This window comes from Cygnus olor, chromosome 2, assembly GCF_009769625.2.
Source record: "Cygnus olor isolate bCygOlo1 chromosome 2, bCygOlo1.pri.v2, whole genome shotgun sequence".
Taxonomy (NCBI): domain Eukaryota; kingdom Metazoa; phylum Chordata; class Aves; order Anseriformes; family Anatidae; genus Cygnus; species Cygnus olor.
In genome coordinates, this window is record NC_049170.1 from 80,643,181 (window position 1) to 80,662,440 (window position 19,260).

The following is a 19,260-nucleotide window of genomic DNA, read 5'->3' on the forward strand; positions in this document are numbered from 1 at the left end:
GTTCCTGCATATTTTAATAATTCAGGTCCATTAGAAAGCTTCCTGTTAAGATAATCCTCAGAAATAACATTACAAAAACCATAAAAATACCAATACATCATAATTAGAAGTCTAAAACACAAAAATAGATCAAAAATGGCTGAACAGTGAATATTCTAACAGCTTCTTTGCTTCAGTTGACAAGAAGTGCAAACTATGATCGGGCTCACCTGATAGGAGCATGAACAACAGCTGATTCAAGTATCTGCCTGGACTACACATGTTTCTGCTCCACTAATTAAAACAAAGGCAACCAAAACAAGTCAGAAGACCAGCAGATAAAATAGAAAACAAACAAAAAACAAAAACTTGAAAATGAAACCTTTTTTTTTTTTTTTTTTTTTAAGACAAAGCCAATGGTTAAATCAGGGAAGAAACAGGACTCTGGAGTTGGAGGTCAGTCAGGCAACACGAGCACATGTAATGGTATGTATACCAGGAGTGACAGAAAGTCCAGAGTTTAATGTCAATGGGAAGAACAAAACAAGCATATGTACAACTGATTTAAGAATTATTTTACCTGCAGGAAAATAATTTTTCATATTAGTTGGAGTTAGCAGTAGCACCAAAAGTTAGGAAAAAATGTAAGCTTTGTCAAAGATGAGTCACAGCAGATGTTATGAAAAATTTACAAGTGATTTATCCAGAACTTACAGAGGTTTTGTTACGCAGAGCAAATATAGCCTTTCATCAACTACAAACTGAGTAACACTGTTTAGTGCATTTTAGATTAACACTGAAAATTAAAAGTGATTTTTTTCCTTTCCACTTAGTTATTATGTATTCTGGGATAATATATTATCACAGATTCCTAGCTAAATTAACTTATTCCCATTTCACAAAAACAGCAAAACCAAAGTTGTCCTTGGAGCTGCAGTTCTAAGCAGCAGTGTTTATTTAGAATATATTTTTAAAAACAACTTTAACCATCAAACATTAATGCTTCTGTTACAGATGTCATCCCACAACTGAGCAAGCAGCAAGATGTAAGTTTAAAACATACAGTATACTTTTCTACATTAAAGATATAGGATTACACAGTTAGGTTTACAGAAACCCATAGGACAAATCAGCCTACAACAAAACACAGTTCCTGAGAATTTTAAGATTTCAGTAAAGACTCTCATTTTAAAAAGGTCAAGAGACAAGTACCTTGGATAGTAGCTTCAAACCTCTAGGTAAGAGCCCTGCCAGTCTGTGGTTCACTTCTAAAGTGTACACGAGAGGCAACCAAGAAAAAAAAGCGATCCTATTGCAACCAGGATTATGTTTACTAACCACAGTTGCTTGCATCTACACTGGAATTTCCCCCCATCTTACTTAAAGGTCCACAAAAAGATGTGCAGTCCACTGATTTACATTTACACATTCCAATGTAAGACAAAGGTAAAGCTGTGTGTAACTGACTGATTTTGGAAAGAATGTTTCATCATGTTAGTAAACAAAAGCTCAGCACCTCACAGATGAAAGAATTTGTAACTAAATATTTTGGTTAGCCATTAAACAGAAATCAAAGTCTAAAAAAAAGCTGTGAATTCTTGGAAATAACATTTAAGAAATACTCACAGAACACAGTTGATGTTGTACATTTTACTGAAATGAATTACAGCAAATTTCACCAGTCCTATGATTTATAAAGTACACAAAATATGGACATAAAGGAAACCAAAACCCAAAGACAATCACGTATGTGTGTATGTACATATAACATACACACACGAAATGTGCAAATTTCTTTTAATGCAAGTTCAACAAAGCTTATGCAGGACAGAGTTGTACAATGTTAGTGGGACAGAGTATTCTAGGCATCCTAATGATGTTTCGTATCTACAGCCAGCGCAAACTTACAAGGCACAAACTCAATGCTGACACTGTAGTGTTGTAAGTTACATTCAGGCACATCTCATTTTTTTTTTTGAAGAACTACAATGGAAGTGCTACTTCTAAAGTGCCAGCCTTTTCTCAAAGTTTAAGAACTAAATTGATGTAACCTACATGCAATAATGATCAATAGGGTTCTGAGTAATTTATCACTGCAAAGTCTGTGGCTAAATCATGTGAATGTATGCTATTTCCCAAAATACCTCCTTTACATTCTTCAGAGGTGACTTACACCTTGCCAGCCTTGACATATGGAATCCTACTCACACTTTTTTCTGTAACTTCAGTCACACTCTTGCAGAAAGCAAAACTATTTAAAAAAAAGAGCCAGAAAAAAACCAAAACCTTTCAAGATACTTGCATTTAACAAATATTTGCTAAATTGCATAGTGAGGTGTGTATCAGCTAGTAGTTAAAAGCAAAAGCTGTTTAAGGCAAAATTTTAACACAGCATAGCAGAACAAGCCAAACACCAGGTCTATCAGTATTTAAACAGAGTACTGGCCCACAGAGACTCATCTTCACGATGTTTTCTTTCTTACATTAATAGCAAACCCACACTTGCAGTATGCTTGATTAGCAAATTCTGTTGCATTTTTCTAAATGAAATGAGAGCAATTAACATGTAGGCTGATTGACTGATAGTGAAAACACATGACAAATAGATTCTCTTCTACCCCTCAAAAAAGGGTTTTTTGAGCCTCCTGGGAGTTCAAACCTCACTTGTACCCAGGGCGAATATAATACCTAAAATCGAACTAATCATTTAAAATTTTCTAATACGAGTTACCACATCACTTTGCTGCCTCACCCTAAAGTTGTCTTTTCAGTATTATTTTTCAATAGAATACATTTAATAGACATCTGAGGAAGACAACACAATACAAAAGCTTAAGGGTCTTTGCAAAGAGATCTTCTATTCCTTCTGCGAAGTAAGAAAGGAGTGATTTTATTGGCATTTATTTGTAGTGCCATCAGTAAAGACAGGAATACTTAAGAAAGCAAAAATAGTTCTAATGTTCCACATACATCTTTGGTTTAGCCTTCCTGACCAAAATCTTCTGTAAACTTCTTTAACTTCTCCAGGTCCTGTTCATTAACTGTTGGTTTTGTGCTAGCTAGCGACCTAAGCATATCGTTCTGTCAGAAAAAAAGAAAACAAATGTACTCAGAAACAAGCATAGTACCACTGCTAACAGTATCGTTGCCAAAAAAATATGCTTTAGAAAACCTTTTAAAACAAGATGACCATAGGAACTCATATTTAAACAAAACTTCAAGTTACACCAAACATTCCTGCACACAGGCCAAATTTTAATTCTATGAAGACAGACAATTAGCAGTGAGTTTTTCAAGAATAAAACCACAATCTCAGGTTTAGGTTTTAACTTCTCATCCATTCAGCATCCACTGAAGTGTTATTCATCACTGCTTACTGGAACAAACTGAACTTCCTATCTTTTTTTTTTTTTTTTTAATCTACTTTTTAAGTACAACAGTTTGAAGTTGAAAATAATCAAATGTTCCCATGTATTCTTCATAGTCCATCACGGTCAAAAACCCATGAATGAAAAGTACAAGAAAACTAATCAAGTCCTGGCCAAAGGCAACTGAAAAGACTAGATGCTCATACTACTATAAAATCATTGGTAAAGATGAAAGTCAACATCATGACTTTCCAGACTTGAAATTTGTCTCATCATACTACAGATACCCTGCACAGAAAAGATTAAAGCCTGATTTATTTATTTATTTTTAAGGGCAATAACTGCTTTTGGGCACTGAAACAAGCTCCTATGCAACTGTAGCACATTAGAGCCTAAGTTCCATTAGTAGCACTCAAGGAATTATTGTATTTAATTCCAGGAGAGACAGATGAAAAATCCACTTAGACTACACAGGCAGAAGTTTTAGGGCAGGCCTGCACTTGCACACATCTTTTTGTGCTTCCTTAGTATGCAAATATACACAGATAACTCTTCTCACACAGATAACTCTTCTCATATATTATTTATATTTACAAAGCAGTACATACTGTTTTAGAGGTTTGTGATGCTCATGCAACACACTTTTCCTTCACTAATTACAAGAACATTTGTACACTAGAACTGACATCAGCACAAATTCGATATCAAGTCCTTTCCTCAATGCCTTTAAATTCTGAACCTTCGGGGTGAAATATAGAACAAGTGCCTAGGAATTTTATTCATGTATTTATTCACAGTGAACTAAAATTCCAATGTGTCTTGAATAAGATATTTTATTCCTTAGACCAAACCAAGTATTTTAACATAAACAGAAAAACAGCTGAAAGGTATTGAAAGCTAGCTGCATCACCTTTGATGAAGTTTAACCAGAACTACCATTACATCCATCAGCTTTTAACATTTTATTGGATATACTTGCCTTTATGTTGTGGACAATATTTACTTACAGCACATCATTCCCAATTTACACTGAATATAATTTCCCACTCCTCTCTCTCCTTAATGCTATAGAACAATGGGAAGGTAACATATCACAGGGCAGGGATTTTGAAGGTTTTAAATAAATAAGAGAAATGAAAGAATAGTGGAAGATTCAGATGCTGCCTGTGGATAAAGGGACTGCAGCTGCATGGCACCAAACAAGAACAATAAGAAAAAAATGCTTATCCAGGACGGAGAACTGGCTTGTTCACAAGCATGCTGTACATCAGGATTCATGTATTATCTGTTATGTTCAGCATGTCTGAAAACAAACAGCTCACCCAATTGCCTTGCATACCTCTTTGAAAAAGCCTTTAAAGTCTTCTCTGTGTTTCACAAATCAAGAAAGAAATTCCACAAAAAAATACCTACCATGGAAACTTGTGGCTCCAGTAATTTATCACCTGGAACATCCATCCATGTCATTTCTTCAGCTTCAGGATCACCTGGAGAGCAAGGGGTGAACAAATCTACCATGATATTTGGATTAGACACTGATGGTCCTTTCACCTAAAAAAGGAAAAACAAAACAGAACGAAAACCCTTTACCACTCATTTATAGGAGTTTGTTTTTTAAAGTCAAGAAATTGAAGCTGAACATCATCTTTAGAGCAAAAACATTCTCTGATTTTATGTAGATGCCCTACCCATGGGGATATCATGTCCAGCGAAAGAGGAATTGCATAGAAGTACTGGCATCATTCACTTTGAAAACACACAGCTGCAGCCAGATACTTAAATTCACATCGTGTCAAATCCTATGAGCCTCCTTCTCTTAAGGCAGGAATGTCTGCAGAAAGCTAACATGCCAGCAATACTATTTGGAAAAGACGACTCTTCCTAGTCCCTGGTCACTTTGGGAGTCCATTCATCACTGGTTAACAGCTTTCTAAATACTTCTCCAGTAGTTGTCCCTGAGTGCTCCTCAAGTCAGGCAGCCAGAGATGCCTTTTTGAACTTTTACTTACTGCACTACAAAGCTCTGTGCACCTTTTCTGACAGCACTCGATAGAAAATAGGGCCATCTAGTGGGAGAACTGCAACCAGCCTCTTTTCCAGATGTACGGACAGACCCCCAGAAGCTGCACCAGGTGTCTATTCCCTTTCTGCAGCGCGTATCTAGGACCCACAGTTCTATTTTCTTTCATCATTATCTGAAGCATCACACATCCACAGGAACTCAGAACACATGCAAAGACTGAAAGACAACACACTAACCAGCTGGTTTTAACTGCAGACAACTGGATTTGCCATTCCAATCTGCTTTTAAACCACAGTGCTTTGAACACAGATTGTAACATCCAAAACACTGACAAACCTCAGTTATCATCACATGGAGCAAGCAATGGTTTACAATGAGTTACTGAAAACTGAGCAAAGTGCTGTTTAGCTGGGACAAATTGTCTGTTACTATGCAAATAGTTAACAAAGCCAAGATTTTTCTTTTAAAAATAAGAAACTGTATCCAATTGAAGTACTAACAAAACAAGTGGAATAAACTTGACTTTTGTCAGAACACTCAAAGTACTGTAGTTCTTCTAGCAAAAGAGGTAAGAGGTAAGGATTGCCTTTGGTTGCTCTGTAAACTGTGACAATTGAGGTTATTTCTTGTACTGAGGTAGTCTGAGACATGCCTTGGATGCTTGCACATTTCAGTGAAAGGCTAAAAAGGTAACAACCCATTGGTCAGAAATGTTATCGTCATTTAAAGTCAATAATGGATAAATACTTTAGGCATCCCTACTGAAAGGAAGGAATCAGCCAAAAAAATCCCTGATACATCAAAATATTTCATTTTTTAAAAAAAAAAACAAATACGATTTATGGCAGCGCTACTGCTTCAAAATACTTTTTCAAAAATGTTCTTTGTATTTAAAACTAGGAAAAGACCCTCAAAAAACACTTAAAAGAGTACATTCTAGGGGGCATTTTAAGGGGCAACAAAATGATGGCTTCCCTTCACAGAATCAAAAACCTCTGCAGAATACCTTAATGCAATACATGAATCTCTGTTAAACGAAACTTTGCAGGAAAAGCGTAAACAAAAATACTTTTAGTTTGGGTCTCTTAAAAAGAAAAAAGTTCAAAAAAACATCTTATTTAGTTGATACATTTTTATGTTTTTGGAATTTTGTTTATAACCACTGATAACCTTAACACATTTTTTTCCCTCCACTGAAAGCATAACAGTTTAGAAACAATTTAAGCAACACTCGTGCAAATTCTCTGGGGAGAAGAAAATGTTGCACAGATTCAATGGATTTAAATTGGTCTTAAGAACTCTAGGGGGTTCTTAGTCAGATGAAGTTTTTGAGATCCAAACATTTGGAAGAAATGTTTAAGTTCGCATATAATATGTAGACATCACTGCAAGATAAGCCAAACATATCTATAGTTTCAACAGCCTCTTTAGAGAGCAGCTAAATAAGCATAAGCTAACTTTCACATTACACCAGCATCCAGAAGACGTTTCATTGTCTGGGCAGCACAGAACCTTGCTCAGCTGTCCTGCATCTTTACTTCTGTCACAAGTAACATTAGGTTAAGATTTCAGTAAAAACAGTCACCTTAATTTTTCAGTTTGAAGGATATTCCAAGCAAGCAGAATGTGTGTAATTATAATTCATCTCTTTCCATATTGATGAGGAATACATTTATTAACACAAACACTACAAAAACATGAAGAACCGTATAATTTGATACAAAAAAAAAAGAGCACCTCCGTAACACTCCATTTGAAGTTAACTTCAAACTGAATGCTTTTAGCAATAGCTACAGATGTGAAGAGTCAGAGCTTGGATTACACAGAACAAGTACCTAGAAACCAGCTGCATCAGACTTACGTCAGAACTTGTGTAAAAATGAAAGGAGGTGATATCCATGTACTCTCTTAAAAAAAAAGGACAGTGTATAAACATTCATAAGCATTCAGTATTACCCAAACCAAACTCAGTTTACTTGTAAGAAATTTTCAGATCAAGATAATTTTGAGTCAAAATAGCATGAAAGTTTTTTGATTCTTACTTACTTTTTTAAAGTGAGTAGCTGATTGCACTATTCTAACAGGCTGCATCAGTGCATCGCGTACAATGATGCTTATATCTGCACCAGAATAGCCCTCAGTTCTTTTTCCAAGCTCTCGATAATCTGATTCTGTTAGGCGATTTGGAGTTGACCCAAGGTGAAGTTTGAACATTGCAGCCCTGGCATGGTGTTCAGGTAAAGGAATATAAATACGCTTCTCAAACCTGGTTTCAAAAAGAAAAAACAAAACACTCCACAGACGCTGGCTCATGCAGGTGCACAATGGAAAGAAGCTTATGCAAATCAGTATATAGTTTGTTCCTAAGTGAAACTGCTTCTTTCTAATATTGTATTATAAACCGTTTAAAAAAATCCAAGGCAAATATTCAACAAGCTGTTCTCATAAATAATACTGTAGCCACCATAAGACAACATCCAAAATATAACAAGTATTTCATTTTCTATAACAAGTATTTCATTTTCAGGACAAAGATCACCTCTTTAGATTGTATTTTCTCCAGGTTCTCTCCAGCAGATTTTGTGTTTTAAAAGAAAAAAACAGAAGGGAAAAAAAAGTCTCCAGTGTTGAAGTACATTTGAGCAGTGTTCACACTTGGAGAAAGAAGTGCCTCATAACATGTTGAGGAAACCACTTTCTATGGTTTCTAACTACTTAGAAGAGAACTTTGTAGTTGGAAACAAATTTGAAGTCATACTCTCAACAGGGCCGTCAGTAGAAACTGGTGATATCTGCAGTTCTTCCTTTGAAGCAGCATCTGTTCTCACAGTAGATTACCTCCCATCAACAAGATGAGAAACTCAATTCTGTAGAACAGAATTAACTTGCTACACATGACTAACTGGGCCAAGACCATGAAAAATTAATTGTGTTACTGCCACGTTGTACAAGTTCCTTTGAGTTTTACAGACAAAACTTAGATACTCTTTCACACTGCAAAGAACGACCTGAAATTTTAGGTAACACATCCATTACTGTATCTGCCTATAAAACTATAGCCATACAGGATGGAAGCGACCTCTGGAGGCCATCTGGTCTAAATTCCCAAAGCACAGTCAGCTTGAATTAAGTATATAGATAAGAGTCAATGGCACTGTCACAAAAAAGTAATCTTTCTTTAGCCTACAAAAATGACCACTGTCCAAGTTGTCCTCATCACAACATAACCATACTTGTAATGTAACTGTATTTGTCCTCTGCTGCTCCGCAGGTGAAAGATCCAGCTCATCAGATACGTGTACAAAAGCTTTTCAACTAAAGAAAAGCAGTTAAAATACACTCTGAAAGATCACACAAGTTGCGTGTGACCAGTACAAAAACTCGGTAGTTCTGCGTAACATAAAATTACATTTCCATGAAATTACTCAAGCTATTCAATAGCTTCCTACAACTGAAATGGGCAGCTTTGCCCCCTCTTGCCCTTCTGAGCAGCATGTTTTGTATCTTGTCCCCGACACCAACCACGAAATCAACCAGCAAAGAAACAGAATAGTCTTCTGCTTGCCCAAGCAGAATTAGCTGATCAAGAAACAAAATAAACTACAGGGTAAATACAAGGGTGAACAATCCACCTCTAAAGTGGCAAGGGGCTATCGACTCAGTCCAGTCGTGTCTGAGAACATTAGCCACGTCTGCAAGCATTAACGAGATTACTGCCTCAAATAGCCTTGCGCTGAACCTTCACAACAGTTGCAAATTTCACACCATAAAAGAGCGCCATCATACCTTCTCCTGATAGCAGAATCCAAAACCCAGGGTATGTTTGTTGCTCCTAAGACCAATATTCCTTCGTTGTCGACACCAACCCCTATGAGGGCAGAAATCATTTCACCATTTAGAAGATAAACAAAGACTGTTTTAAAACATTGTCAAGATTTAATGGGGTGGAAGTACAGATTTCTTCAGTGTTCTCATGCCAGCTGTACTTAAAATACACACCTTAATTCCTTTGATTCTGAAAACCAGTAAACTTACCTTGCATCTGGACCAGAAATTCTGTTTTAATCCGTCTAGCAGCCTCGCTTTCATTTTCACTTCTTGACCCACATAGTGAATCTATCTCATCAATGAAGATGATGGAAGGTTTGTTTTCTCTGGCAAGCTGGAACAAGTTTTTCACTAATCTTTAAAAAGGAAACAGCTGCAGTTATCTTAATGTAAACACCATCAAAAACACACAATTTAGGATTATGACAGTTACTTTGTTTAGAAAAAGCTAAAAAAAAAAGTAGACCCCACAAAATGTATTGATAAAGCTACTCAAAGATACATCATTCTTCCAGCTCCAACAACTCTGCATTATGTGGAGGGAGATACCACGGTATAAAGGGAGGTGAAGCATCAGAGTACTCCATGCATGATTTTGCACGCAAACCCTGCTTAGTTTTACACTTCTACAAGACAGATTTAACTATATAAACCCACCAATTTAGAAAGAATCAAAGCAACATGGCTTTGTCTTATTTAAGATTTGCAACTGAATCTGATTACCTCTAGAGATTTTCTAATAAATATGTACATTCTTATTTTTTTTTAAAAATAATATTACAGAAGTCAGTTTGCCTAAAAAAAAACATGAGATGAATCTTACCAACATATTATGCTAAGTTACAAAGGACAATAAATAGCAACATGCTGGAAAATTCTTCTTATCACCGACACTAACAACTTTGGGCAACAGTCCCAGCCTGAAGAGAAACTGAAAGTCTTTATATTGACTTTGACTTCAACGTCAAACAGAAAAAATGTCAAGTTGGACTCCAGTTTTTTATTCCTTTTGCAACAGAAAAGCAGCTTAAGGTTTGTATCTTTTTTAGGGGGAAAAAAATATCCAGTTCATACACTAAAGGCCTCTCTTCCTCACCCTATCAACTTGAAATTGCATTGCTCATTTGACACACACACACACAACTATTAAAGCATGGTTCTGACAACTATTCTCATCAATTTACAAAAGCCCTTTCTGTGCAAACCCAGAGCTCTCTCTCAATTCACGAAATCCTCATGAGAACCCTAGATGGACAAATTCCTGCACTTCTAGATTGCAATGGATATCACTTCAGGCTTCCTGGTCTTGTTCACATGCCACATAGTAACAAATGAAGTTAGCATGAGGAAAGAAAATTTCATGGCTGCTCCTCACTTGCAAAAATGGTTTGGAGGTGAGGAGCAGCCGTGAAGTTTTCTTTCTTCATGCTAACTTCATTTGTCTTCCAGATTTTGTTTAAAATCAGAATGAAGAAAAATCACCTCCATACAGGCAAAGCAATACCATGTGTTAACCACAAAGCTGTTGAGACAGGTGAGTGGGGTGGTGACAAGATGAAAAGTACCCCAAAATTTCAGACTGATGCAGTGCACAATCACAGATGAGTTCAGAAAGGGGTGGTGATCTCCACAGTGCTCCTGACACCTTTCTGAAATAGTTTTAAAAACCCTCTTGAGCACTGAGGAGCAGTCCAGCTGCAGCGGCACAAAACGCAGCACGATGGTATCTTTACCTGACTGACACTGCAGCACGAAGCATAGAAACACCAGAAGTTTGTTTTAACAAGACACATGACCCTTCCCTCAAATTTAATTTCTTTAGAGTGTCTTATCTAGCTCTGTAATACTAATTTCTTCTTGCCAGTATTTCTCTAGACCTCTGGCAACTCCAACTTACTTTTCGCTCTCTCCTAACCACTTTGAGACCAGGTCAGAGGAAGATACTGAGAAGAAAGTCGAGTTGTTTGCTTCTGTTGCAACAGCCTTTGCTAAATAAGACTTTCCTGTTCCTGGTGGTCCAAACAGAAGAATCCCTCTCCAGGGTGTTCTCTTTCCTGCAAGAAAGAAACCATCATTCGTCAAAAAACTCTATCAAAAACAAACCTATTTTTCTGACGAATCCTCCCTAATTTATTAGGTTTTCTGTATCTACCTAAGAAACTCCTGTCAGTCACACCACTAAGAGCTCAGCTGGCGTTTCTGATACATCAGTATAATGTTCTTCTCATACTAGTGCCACTCTCAACTTCAACAGTAGCATTAGAATAAGAAATAAATGCTGTAATTCTGACCTGTGAACAAGTGTGGAAATTTAATGGGCAAGATCACTGCTTCTTTAAGAGCTTCTTTGGCACCTTCAAGGCCTGCAACATCACTCCATTTTACATTTGGTCGCTCCATAACAATAGCACCTGTAAGAAAAAAGTTACATAAATTAGTGATGCACGTTTTTCACAGCTTCCATTTGAAAAAAAACACCCCATGTTCATTACGAACAAAATCAAACCATTTCTAAGTAGATTTAAAGAGTAAATAGTGTTAGACAAATGGACGCTATTTCACAGAGATTTGTCACATTGTTTTACCCCAATAAACCGTCAATAACTAGAATACTCGAGAGTGAGCAGAAGTTCTGCAATGCCCAAAGCTAGTTTGTAACTGACCAGAAAAAAGGCATTTAGTGTTCACAGAGCAGTATCTTCACTAAGGGTACCGAGACAGCATCTCTCACTGAAGCCCACCATTGTACTTTCCAAAAAATGTGAAGTTTCATTGTAAACAAGGAAAGAAATAATGTAGTTGCATGAGCCCAGCACTTAGAAGATCCTCTAGCAGATAAAGTAACTTGTTGGTTACCTAGATGTGCAATAAATAGTCTGAACGTCGAATGCATAGGACTTTTAAGAGCTAGGGCTGAAAGCATCAGAAAGTTTACTTTTTCTACAGCTTAGCAGGCTCCACATATCTTCCATGTCTAGCCACGTTCTCTCTAAGTTTATCACCAAGTGTTATCTCAATCAACAAGTTGTAATTTGATTTTAGCCAACTGAATTGTGATTTAGCCTCCTCTTCAGGCTTCAAATTAATTAGTCTGATCTCAACAACGTTTTGTCTCACCTACTGCTAGATGGAACAACTTGAATCTGAACTAGTAATGTAATAATAGATTTTGAAATCCTAGTCAAGGCAAATCCAAAAGGTAAGAAAAATCTTCCCAGTTGAATGAGTGCCAACCAACCCAATACTTTCAAACACACTGAAGTTTCAGCTGCCCTATTTCTATACCAGGAATTTTCTGTAATTTCACAATTAGCTTTCACCAGTTATTTTCTTGACACCTTAACCTTATGCCTTCAGAACTCTGTAAATTGATTTTGTTAAGGCTTTCTTTTTTTTTTTTTTCCCTTTTAGAGGATTGAAAATTTACTGCTACTCATGGCTAACAGATAACGCAAATAACACTTGCTCAGTTTTTCAGCATCTCTGTTGAGATTTTTTTCTTTTCCAACATCTTTTTCATGAGATTGAAAGGAACGTTTTTGTTAATAATTCCAGTTGTTAACAAATACGTAATTTGGAGTCCAAAAAACATCATCATGTTGTTCAGTGTGTTAAAAGCACTAGAGTACAAGTTTGCAATCAACTTCCTCTGTATACACTGAAATTCAACCCCTCATTTTCAATGCAATAAATCCTTCTGCTAGGTTAATTATATCTCAGTTTTTCTTAAAGTATACAGGACTAAGGGCTCCATAACTAAAATAATTAGTAGAAATGGTAGGAACAGCAAATTATTTCAAAGCTGAAGTATCAGTTATCTGCCCCAGACATACCGTGATAAATGAAATTACCGCACTGTAAGAGATACCCACACCAGGACACAAATGGAACTGGACATCGTAGGCTTCCTAATTTTGTAGGTGTAAATGAATAGCTGGAATATTAAGCAATAGAGTGCAAAAGGCCTTTAAAATTCTAAACACGCGTACATGACAATAAACCCACAATTACTATCCAGTCTGAATGTCAGTGGCCACTTCTCCCACAGTAAGTCAAGTTGCTGCTATAGTTAAAACCTTGAAAACAGACATAGATTTGGGAAAGATTTGGGAAAGTTCCATAAGGCAAAGTCAGCTAAGAGTAAAAAAGCAGTAAAATTAAATACAGGAAATATCTGTGGCTGTTGTGGGAAGCAAACTAAGATGAGTAACGTGAAGACTGCCCAGAGTTTATACACTGAGTATGAGACTCCTACGTTAAGTTTAAAGACACCAAGGATCTCACATCTCAGATTTCCAAAGCACGAAAACAAATAAGCAAGAACCTTGCCATTTTATAGAAAAGTCTTAAAGAAGTGCTAGGTGCGAGACACTGCTTCTTGAAGACTGAAGGTCAGATTCACGTGGGAAGAGTGTTTATAGTGAGAGATAGGGGTAAAAGTCCAATGCTCGCCATTTTTCTGTCGTTTTAAAATACAGGAAATTATCCCTTAGAACTACACATGGAATTAAATAAAGGTGTCAAGAAATAGAAAAAGCATTGCGGTTTCCAAGTGTCATACAATAGCTCCCGAAATTATACAAGCTGAGAAATCCGTTAAATGCATTCGATATTTTCTACAATGAAGTTTCTTCAGATTTGTAACCATCACCTGTCAGGGAAGCTCTGAACAATTCTTCACAATTAAAAAGAAGTAAGTATCAAGCAAAGCCACTTCTTTTACCGTATAAAAAACTTGTGCTAGCTGCCATATGTTGCATCACTGAACATATAGAGCATTTGAGTTCAAAAACCCAATTCTGTTACTCAGCTGAGTATCATTTATCACTGCAATGTGAGGAAATACTACAAGAACAAGAATCCATCTTCTCGACTTCTAAACTCGAGTGCAAGCTTTTCGTATTTGTATGATGTCTGTTACCTTAGGCAATAATACCCCAACACCCAAGAGTAAAATAGTGATACAGTTTAGCAAGTAACTACCTGAAACCTTGCAACTGTTCCCTCTGGAAAAATGCTTTCCTGATAAATGATAGAATTCAAACAGGAAACACAGAGGACGGGAGATAAACTTCAACATATTCATGGCGCACAAATGCATACCTCCATAAAGACTACACTTCTGTATGTAAACAGCATATACTAATTGAACCACTTAACGACAATAAATTAATTCATAACATACATGTGCCAGTAATCTAGAAATTCACTTGACTAAAGTCATCTCTATTTAAAGAAAAGGAGGCTTCGAAGTTACCTTGAAGTTGATTCTGTAGCTTCTTTTTCTCCGGATCCTCTGACTCTCCTTCCCCATCACTGTCATTCCTTGGACACAAGAAATAAAATACTGAAATACATTGAGAGATTGCTTCTTAGATTAAAAAGCAAAAAGCAGAAAGACAGCACTCTGAGGAGAAAAAAAAAAAACTTAAGATTTTAGGCTCTTTCAGATCTCTACAAGTTTACATCATTGTAGTTCTGCTTTTCCACACCACACTCTTTCTAATCCCCTCTCCTAACCATTTCAACTTCCTCTTACAGGTCTGATCCCTCCTCCACTTAACACACTTTACATGCTTTGAGCCATCCTCTAGGAAACAAAAGCCCTTGTATTGAGCAGCATGGAAGCACCAAAACGGTTCAACTGTGGATGTTGGCACTTATCCCCTATCTGAAACTGCAGTTGGGCTTGGTCAATTCCATCTACTACTATAAAAACTCTACACCCACATCTTGTCAGAATAAACGGAACAGGAAGTTACAGAAGGAAAAAAGTAGACTAGGTAGAGAACAACGGGAGAGGAGGTCATGGAGTCATGCAGCCTCTGTGACAGTAACGATCCCTTCTATTGCAAACCAGCAGAATGCAGCGCAGCTCCAAAAAATAAAACTGATGAGATGAGTAGACAATGAAGGAGACTGAAAGTCAGGTGAAGTTTCAAGAGACAACTGAGCAACACTTGCTGTTCAGCACTGCAACAAAGGGCAATCTCACCTGGAGATACCTTCCTGAAACCCTTCCTCTCCCCTGTCCCCATAGAGCCATCAGCAAATGCAAAGGAAGCTCTGCTTGTTCAGTAGGTCTGATCCAGCTCTCTGATACGTAAAATGAAACACAGATCTAATAAAAGGAAAGCAGTGGAGAGGCTAGGCAGCAGCAAGGCACTGGAGTGATTCAGGCCATCTTATGGAACATCACCCTACAACAGAGCCTTTTGCACCTCTTACCATGCGAGACAGATAAAACTCAGGCCACAGTAATCATCAATCTGCATTTATTTTCTAGTTAGCAAGTATTCACATGCAGAAGAATTACGTCATCAGGCTCACTGCTGTTAAATCTGATAAGAACGTGTTAGTCTGAAATAGCTTTCATTCGTCAGTGAATTTCCTATGCAAATATTCAATCATCTTAGTAAGCAAGCACAGAAAAGCCCGTGATATTAATTCATATTATTTTTCTTTTATTAGCCCACTGTACTTCAACATTAGTAGTCACGTGAAGCGTTTCAAAAACACTAGTGAAAAAGATCTGTGAAAAGCTGAATTTTAGAATAAGTTGAATTCAGGAAGTATTTTGCTTTACCTTCTCCCGAAACATACCCTTTTCCATCAGTAGGACCAGACTCTTTAACTGGTTTTGGTGCAGATTTTTCTTTCTTTTTCAGATATTCTTTCAGTTTTTCTGCTCTGTCCAAGTATTCTGCACATCTCAATCTAATGCTCTGTTTTGCTTTATCGCCCTGTGCTTCGTCTAAGAGTTTGAAGAGAAACAAAGTTTTGTTAACAGCAAACACGTGTGCATCAATCAGAAAACAAGGCTAGATCTGTCATCTTTATGTCTTATGCATACACCTCTCTCAGCGCTCACCACATAACCAAGTTCCTCAACTACTTATTTTTCCCCTGTACCATGGAAAGAAGGAGTGACAGGAAGGAGTAATCATCCACGAGAAATCAAACACACACCTGAATATTGCTTTGGCTTAAAACCCGACTGAACAATATTAAGGACAATGGCACTGGAAGTTTTTTCTGTCAGCCTGTCAAACTACTGTCCATTGTTTTAATAATTCATTTTCTAATCTAGCTCATCAAGAAGATGGTTGTGCTGAGAGATTTTTTTTTAGTCTGGAAACACTTTACCTTTCCATAGCCTGCTAGTTTTAGAAGTCGTTCGCATCAAAGAAAAATGACATAAAACAACTGAAAAAGATAGGTGTGTTTCAACAGCCACACTGTTCTCTTAGTCATTATTATAATATTTTAAATCAGCAATCAAAATTTAAAATATTAGGTTTAGATGCTAAGTTTAACAATGCCGATGTAATTTTGGAAAAGCACAAAGTCGTACTCTGTCAAAGGCCGTACGATTTAAGCTAAGTCAATTTGTGTTTTATCAATTCCTTAAGTGACTTTTTTGTTTGGTTCAGTTCCCCCCCCCCCCCCAAATTACAGAGATCTGTAAGTGCACTTATGTCTGGCTAGCAATCCTAACCCGCTCAGCTTATGGCTGTACATTAAAAGAATCTACTCTTTGCATACAAACACTGGACATGAGATAGAAGGTACAAAGAACTGTGAAAGAGAAAGCATAAAATAATTATGAGGGTATGGAAACCGAAGGAAAATGAGAACGTAAAAATCCATCCCATACATTTTGATGGTCAAGGTGATGAGTAAGACAGACATTAAGGAGCAAAGATGCCAGCAGAAATGTAGGAAAGCAAGTGGCATGAGTAAAAAAGCAAGAAGTGCTCCGTGGATACTACAAAGAGTTCTTGTGTATGATATGGTTATCTGCACAACAGAAGTACAGGAATGCCTGTACTTCTGTCGCATTTCCTCATTTGCAGTGGCCAGCCAGAGACACTACAACAGAAACCCAGAGGGCAGACAGTAAAACCCTGTGTCCCCCTCTTAAAAAAAAAATAAAACTAATAAACACTCAAGGAAAAAAAATCTGTTTTCTTACAAGGAAGGAGCAGAATGTAGCGAAGGCAAAAGCTGAATAACGCATGACCTCAGTCAAACTACAGATAGCAAGTGTCAACTGATAATGAACGTCAGATTTTAAATACTGATGTCACCATAAGAGATTACTCTGTGCAATTTGGCTATAAAACTCTACTTCATGACCTAATACATTGCACTTACATTTAATAACGTGAAGAAAATACTGGACAGCATGCTGGTACAAGCGGAAGGCTTCCTCGTAGTTGCCTGCTTTGTCTTCCTGTGCTGCCTTGCTAGCAAGGTCTATTGCTTTCTGTAACAGAAACAAATACTTAAAGTGCTGTCTGACAGCATTTTGCATAATCAGAGAGACTTTAAACTGTTGCTCTGACTTATTTTCGATATGTAGCTTTTCTGCTCTTTAACGTTTACCCCAAAAAGCTGAAGGCAACTGATTGCAAGCCTTTGATGGCACTCTGTACAGGACATTTCCATCTTTTCATGAACAGTGATAAGCAAAACTTACCAGCACACAAAGAAGCAGTAAGCGACAAGATTAATTTTCTGTGTAGTAACTATTACTGGTTTGTCTATGCAGTTTTAATCACCAATCTCTTGCATTTATTACGGAAAAGTTTAGAAATACATTTCATGTTTTTTCATCACAGACAATTTCATCCACGAGTCATGGCATCGGAAAACCTATTGACAGCAGAGTCCATATAGGAAGTACACGATTATAGAGCGCTGAAACTAGCACTATCACTGTTCCAACCCAAAGCCGGGAGTTAGCTCAAAGACTGATGATTTGGTTAGCTTCTCGTGAAGGATTTAGGTTCTTGATACCCAATTATGAAATTCTAATCACTGCTCTAGGAGGGAGCAGGGGGAAAGGAGCCCACTAGACAGAAAACAGCTAAATTACGAGCACCAAAAGAGTTCTATTAAGGAGAATTTAGGGATAAATTTTTACCTTGTTTACTGAACTAGTTTCAAACAGAACTGGCTGTTATCTAAGCCACCATGCTGTATACGCTGACCTGTGGATTTATTGATATCACTGTATTCCTTTGCTCTCGAGTGCTTATTACCTTCTACCATGCTTGGCTCCTTGGCCGTGGCCTATACCACTTCAGGGCAATTAGAAATGACAGTCTGAACGTCTAGCTCATGGAAGCTTAAAAACAACCGGTTAAAAAAACCCAGAGGTCACTAACGCTACCTAAATCTCCGATAGCCCCGTATGTATTTTCCTCACATACGGTCAGTTCCTCTTCCTAGGCGTAACACAACCACTGTGAGCACGCTAGCTAACGTCAGGGAGCAAGGTGAAGATGTTCAAAAGAGCTTTCAACAGACATTCCTGTGCGCGTACTCTTGCCAGTATCCAGACACACTGAAACCGCCTCCCCCCCGCGCCCCTGCTGGCACCCGCCCGGCACCGCCCGAGCGGCCAAGGCCTCCCCGGGCGGGCACCCGGCCCAGGCCGGGCCTTTACCTCAGGGCCCTACCTGCAGGTTGCCGGTGGTGCCCGCCATGGCGGGGCGCTGAGGGGGGGGAGGGCGCCGAGGGGGTGCCGCCGGCCGGAGCCGCCCCGATCCCAACCGAAACCGCGGCCCCTCCGCCGGCCGCTTCCGCACTACAGCGCCGCTTCCGCTTCCGGCAGCGCCTCGCTGACGTCAACGCGCATCGCATGACGTCAGCGCGTCCCCGTGACGTCACGCGCCCCGCCCCGCCCCGCCGCCTCTGAGGGGGTGGTTGCGGGTAATGGCGGCCGCCCCCGCCGCCGGTTTGGCGGGAGGGGGAGGGCTGCGTGTGGGGGGGGGCAAAATGGCGGCCGCGGCACCCTGAGGGAAGCGCCTGCGGCTGGGGAGCTCTGGGGGCCCGCCCAGAGGGGTTTCGCTCTGTAAAACTGCTCCGTGTTGCTCAAAGTGCCACAGCTAAATAAAAGTTTTGGCTTCTGGCTTCATCTTTACATCGTTTCTGTAAAACATTAAATGGACGTTTGTATATATATATATATATTTTTTTTTTTATAAAGATTTTTTCCCTATGCCTCGCAGTGGGGACTGAAATAAAATCTTAACACCTTTGCCCTGCTCTTTC

The 19,260-nt window shown here is 38.3% G+C and overlaps 1 protein-coding gene across 1 annotated transcript; it reads right to left on the minus strand.

Moving 5' to 3' along the window:
* Positions 1–901: 901 nt before the first annotated feature.
* VPS4B (vacuolar protein sorting 4 homolog B) lies at positions 902–18,961 on the minus strand. The gene is made up of 11 exons (XM_040547965.1): positions 18,666–18,961; positions 17,356–17,467; positions 15,802–15,952; positions 14,456–14,523; positions 11,490–11,609; positions 11,096–11,252; positions 9,406–9,554; positions 9,157–9,238; positions 7,417–7,636; positions 4,761–4,898; positions 902–3,060 (listed from the first exon to the last, which is right to left on the minus strand). The coding sequence occupies exons 1-11, from the start codon at positions 18,690–18,692 to the stop codon at positions 2,959–2,961; spliced, it is 1,326 nt and encodes a 441-aa protein (XP_040403899.1). The 5' UTR covers positions 18,693–18,961; the 3' UTR covers positions 902–2,958.
* Positions 18,962–19,260: the final 299 nt, after the last annotated feature.